This window comes from Danio aesculapii, chromosome 20 (genome assembly GCF_903798145.1).
Source record: "Danio aesculapii chromosome 20, fDanAes4.1, whole genome shotgun sequence".
NCBI classification, from domain to species: domain Eukaryota; kingdom Metazoa; phylum Chordata; class Actinopteri; order Cypriniformes; family Danionidae; genus Danio; species Danio aesculapii.
In genome coordinates, this window is record NC_079454.1 from 3,870,479 (window position 1) to 3,876,478 (window position 6,000).

A 6,000-nucleotide genomic window follows, 5' to 3' on the forward strand; every position below is an offset into this window, starting at 1 on the left:
CAACATAAACAGTAACATGATTAAAATACATAAAATCATGATTTTGGAGTATTTGTACAAGTCGGGATTCGAACCCAAAAGTCATTTCAAGCCTTTTACAACACGCACACGCAGGGTCCACTTTAGGCCATGCGAGAGAGAAACATATATCTGACCCTGTCAGTCAAATGCAGAACATCCAGGTCTCGAAACGCTTCTGAACCATCGTTCTGAACGGATTATTGCTTTGAATCGCTTTAGTCACATGACCAGGTGTTTCGAAACACTTTAGTCACGTGACCTGGGTGTTTCGGATCATGCTTCGGTACAGTGTTTCATGTCAGCCATCCGTTTGATACTGGATTGAGTCAAATATTGTGCTTGTTAAGCATTATTTTTCAGTATAAAGAGAGTTTCGTGTTATGAGCTGTTATTGCCTTGTTTTAAGTTACCGCCCGCGCCAATTTTTTAATGGCGGATTAATGTCCTTTTTCTATCGACTTTGCTACTTAAACATAGTAAAAAAGGTGGATTATGTCTTTAAATCGTCATACAGTTAAAATTGTCAATAGATTATGTCATATTATGTCCAGTTTGTGTCTTTGTAGTCATGTATTTTTGAGTTGTTAATCTGCTTCAGTGTTAATGGGGACAGTGGTTCACTTTTCTCTCTGTTTTCGACCTCAGAGAACTGAGAGTGTGTCTGTGTGGTGATTATCACTGTCCGGTCTTTAATAAACTGCAGGTATGTAATTGTAACAAAATAACTACTATACGATCCAATTTCTATGTGATGATAGACTGAAATAATTTTCTTTATTTTTAATGTATGAGATTATTTGTAAAAGTGTAGATATATATATATAAAGGTTACTTATTAATATATATTATTTAATTATGTATATTATTATTATTACGTTATGCAACTTTGTGTGTTTGTTATTGTGTGTTTAAAGAAAACAAGAGAAACAAAATGTTTGATTGTAAAAAGAGTTTATTGTTAAATGAAAACTGATTTGGACTTGAGTGAGATAAAACAGAGAACTGAGAGTGTGTCTGTGTGGTGATTATCACTGTCCTGTTACATTTAATAAAGGATTAAATGTTGGTGAACATCAGTGAATTATATCATTTCATCACAGGTTGTGCCTCGCTTAAAACAAAATCAACATCAACTGAAATTTTATTTTTTATTTGGCTTGTTTGCTATAATGAATATACTTTTCAAACAAAGCTCTTAAAAGTTACAGCAGCCCAAATAAATTAATACGTTCAGCGCTAAGAGCCCAAATAAAGCAAACTCTTTTCTTCATGATGGTGACTTTAAATGTAAAGTTTTATCTCAAGAACTTTTGTAGTAGTTAGACAAAATTAAACAGGTTAATACTAAGTGTAGCTGGTGATGCTGTTTGTGGAGTGCTGTTTTTTGGGATTTAATAATTTGTTCTACTTCAGTTGATTTCATTACAAAGCTTTGACTGAAGTCAGTTGTAGTCTGTATTTTTCTTTTTTCTGTTTCTTCTTTAGTATTTCTTTTTGTAAACAGAATTTGTTAATCACTGATCCTCATTTATTATATAATTAGCTCATTATCTTCGAGACACTGCTCGCTGCAGAGCCATCTGAACTCCAGTGAGGGGGAGCTTGAGCTTGAGCTCCTCCTGTAAGCTGTTTCAATGCGTACAAACACCCCACTCCTAACCCCAACCCCCAGTGACATCACTCGTAGAAGAAGTTTAAAGAAGGAGGAGCTGGAGCTCAAGCTCCCCCTTGCTGGAGCTCAGCTCTTCCCAAGTGGCTCTGCAGTGAGCACCACTTGTTATCTGCAGTTGTGTTTCACTGTTTCTTGAGCACTCAGTAGTGTGGACACTTGTAAGTTTTTATTTAAAACTGAGAATTTTGCTGTGGGACTAATGGGTAAAAGGTTTGCACTGTAAAAACAGTATGTGGCTGACAACCCAGCTGCCAGTATTATTCTGTAAATTTACAATGAAAAGTTTTATAGTGTATATTATTACTCTTATCTGCCATGTCAAAGAGCTATAGTTTGACCCCTATAATTATCAAATGATCACTGCACTTTATCTTTACCAAAAGTGACGGATCATATGTTTTAAGATAACAGTACCATACACAGCAAAATCCTCAGAGTAAAAATTACTCAATTCAGAGAACATTTGGTCCCTCTCTAAACTGAGTAAAATGTACTCAACAGCAGAGTTAAAGTTAATGAGACAATGATGGGGTTAATTAAGTGATGATTGAGCACTGATGATGAACAACTGCGGTTAATAAGCAGAAACAGAAGAGAAACACAAAATTACAACTGATTTCAGTCACAGTCGTAGATGAAATTAACTGAAATAAAACACATCAAATCTCTCAAAAGTTTCAGCAGAGGATCATTGAGCAACTCCACAAACGACAGCTTTACTTATTACCAACCTGTTTGGCCTTATTTTTGCCAGACTCTGAAAAATTCCATATAGTGATATTATTAAGAACTAAGTCATTTTTTACTTAACAATTAACATAAAAAAAACCACCACTTTTTGTGTTTAAGGTGTCACCATTGAGGAGAACAGCAGTTACTTTACTTGGACTCTGACTCGATTTCTAAAGTTTGTTTCTCTTTGTATGCCAAATAATATATTGTGGCAAATATTACATAAAGAGAGCAATTGTGCTCTGGATAATTGATTCTGTGGTGATCTGGTCACTGGTCAAATCAGTATATTAATTTTGACCTGTTAAGTTTGAATAATGTATTATCACATAAGGAGCACTGTATTAAGAACATAGAACTCAGCAATACTTTTATCAGATCATAAAACACATCTGAAACACTCAAAATACACAGACATAAAGAATCAGCGTGTGCTTCTCAACTATGGTGAGTTTTTTTCCTGCAGTGCATGCTGGGAACTATGGATGGTTGTTGTTTGAGTCTCTTAGCATACATTGCAGCCAAAAAAATAAATAAAATCTCTAACCACTGTTGAGATAGATACGCTGATTATTGATGTCTGTGTTTCTAAAGTGACTCAGATGCTCAGTGTGTTATAAAAATGTATAAAACCCTCAGCTGAGGTCCATTCTCTTGAAAAAGACTGAATTTTGTTTCTAAAATGATAAACAACTATTTAAATTTAATTTGCAAAATCAAACATATACTCTTTCATGGTAACTCATATCAAGCATAAGAATCAATCAACCTGATCATATTTGCTCTTTATACTTAACATTGATAACATAGATATATCAAGATTAGTGATCAAGTCAAAGAGCGCAAGTAAATCAACCACTTTTCTCCATGATGGTGACATGATGTGGGAAACATGTTTTTTTTTTTTTTTTTTTTTTGTAAAATGTAAATAACTAAAACAGTTAATTCTCAATAAATCTCATATGTACTTTTGTGAACATCTGACAGAAATAAAGTCAAACAGGTAAGAAATGAGCGAAGCTGCTGCTGCTTCTCTTCTGTTTCTGTTTATTAACCGCAGGTGTTCATCATCAGTGCTCAATCATCACTTAATTAACCCCATCATTGTCTCATGAACTTTAACTCTGCTGTTGAGTAAATTTTACTCAGTTTAGAGAGGGACCAAATGTTCTCTGAATTGAGTAATTTTTACTCTGAGGATTTTGCTGTGTACTTGTCACATCTTACCTCAGCTGCTTTGAGCTCATACCATCTTTAGCCAGAGATACTCGCTCATATTTGCCATAACTCATCTGGGCTACAATAGGTTCACAGCCACAATAGCCAGAGCTTACAGTGCCTAATATTTTACAAAAGTGGTCCACATATGTTTTAAGGTAACTGGGCCACATTTGTCAAACCTTCTCTGGGCCACTTTATACTTAAATCCACATTAGCCAGAGCTTACTGTGGCAAATATTCGCCAAAAGTGGCTGGATTTGAGCCACGTGAATTTTGCTAGCTGGGTTGTTTCAAGTCTGAAACATGAATTTTGTTTTGTGCAACATGACTCTGCAGAGAGAATGCATTTTGAAATAGACATTTACATTTATAAACACACAAAATAATTTTACTACAGCATTAAATACACATAATCAAACACTTCTAATTAAATAAATCAAGTTCTTCAGGCTTGGTTGGAACTAAATTCTGCAGTGCTGTGGCCTTCCCAGCAACTGAGCTTGACACCCCTACTTTAGAGCATATAAAGCTACGGTCACACCGGGCTTTGTGTGTGCGAAATTCTGATCGTGCTGCGCTGCGAAAAGGGGCGGGATTAAACAAGCTTATTAGACATTTTAAAAAGCCAGCGATCGCTCCATGTTTTAAATTTCTGTCCAGAGAGGTCCTGTTTTGATCCTCGATTGGTCCCATGCAGCCAAGTGATGCGATTTCGCAGGTTAGAGTTCACCAAGCTTGAACTTTGCACCGCAGCAACCTGCGAAACTTCACGCATGACCCCGCGTTTCCGGTCTGACGCATTCGCGTGCATATGAATGGAAGTCTATGGGAAGAAAAGTCAAGTGTGACCGCAGCTTGAGTCTTAGTAAAACCTATGTACACCTAGGACCTAAAGCACTGGTGTCAAACTCCATGAGGGATGTAGCTCTGCACAGTGTAGTTCCAACCCTAATTAAAACACACCTGATCCGACTAATTACATTAGTTTTGAGACTAGTGCTGCATCCTAATTCGCATACTATGCGTCCTAAATAGTATTTGAAAGTAGAATTAGTATGTCCCAAATTGTAGTATGTTGAAAAGAGTATGCCAAAGGTATGGTTTACTATTTCCGGTAAAAACTCGAAGTGTAGAAGCATCCATACTCTAACCGCTGATATTGCCCACAATACATTGCGCGTAGGACGTGAATTCGATTTAGAACTACAAACGCGGGTGAAAAGTGTAAAAAAACTACAAACATGATAGATGCGCGAGACCAACCGTCAAGTAGAGGCTTCGGTAAAGGTGTTTGTATGACTGTTAATTAATATCTAGCCCGCTGGAACATGTTTTAATCGCGTTTTCTGTGTTATATTTCATCTGCAACAACAATACTGAACTTACATAAAGACGTGTTTGGACATTAACGTCTGAATGCAGAATTATCCAAAGACCTGAGGAGATTTCTCAGCATGAAAGACTAGGGAGATTAACCTGCTGCTGCTGCTTCTCTAATAAGGTAGAAAATTTAATATGAAAGAAATGTGGATGATGTGTGGATGATTGACAGGGCTCGTAACTAAGCAACACAACGATCTGTTAACGAGTAAGTAGTATGTCCCAAAAGCTTGCATACTCTGTTACACACTCAAAAGTGTACTTTTCCTTCACAAAAAAAGTACATACTTTTAGGGTGTAGTATGAGTATGCGAATTGGGACGCAGCATAGGTTTGATAATGTTGAAGCAGCGTTGGAACTAAATTCTGCAGGGCTGCTGCCCTCCAGGAACCGAGTTTGACATCCTTGTCCTATATATTTACTATTCGGCTCTTTTAGAAAAAAAACTAAACACAATTCTAGATTTTGTTTGATAAAAAGGATAATGTAATGAGAAATAAAGTATCTGCAGCAAGTAATGAGGTTTATTTATTTATTTTTTTTACTTACAAGACTGATAAAATCACTGGCAAAAATTTAACCATGCAACCATCTATATTGTAAATTAAACTGTAAAATAATTGTATAGTAAACTACTAACTTATCTGCATTTTTCGATCAATAATTGTCACAATTATCTCCAGTCAGGGTTTAAGACCGTTTTATAGCACTGAAACTGCATTCATTAATGCAGAAGATGTCATGAGATTATGTCTTATAGGGGCTTGATAGTGAGCATCAGCTCTTTGCCCATTGGAGGGACAATGTATTTCTCTTCTCTAAGCAAACGCAGTAATAGGTCCTTTGAATCTTCAGGCCATCGGTACAGACGAGTGCTCTGCAGCCACAGAGGAACATGAGTCTGCAAAAAAAGTAGAGTAAAGTCAGCTAAAATAGGTTAAAAAGGTAGCATCATCTCTTATTTTGCAGCAAA

General features: G+C 36.2%; 1 protein-coding gene across 1 annotated transcript in view; it reads right to left on the reverse strand.

The window, feature by feature from the left end:
* Positions 1-5,564: 5,564 nt before the first annotated feature.
* The window catches only part of traf3ip2a (TRAF3 interacting protein 2a), a 12,118-nt gene continuing 11,682 nt past the window's right edge, over positions 5,565-6,000 (reverse strand). Inside the window, exon 10 of the mRNA XM_056445579.1 lies at positions 5,565-5,928. Coding sequence (XP_056301554.1) covers positions 5,782-5,928 — 147 coding nt within the window. The 3' untranslated portion in view covers positions 5,565-5,781. The remainder of the gene's footprint in view (positions 5,929-6,000) is intronic.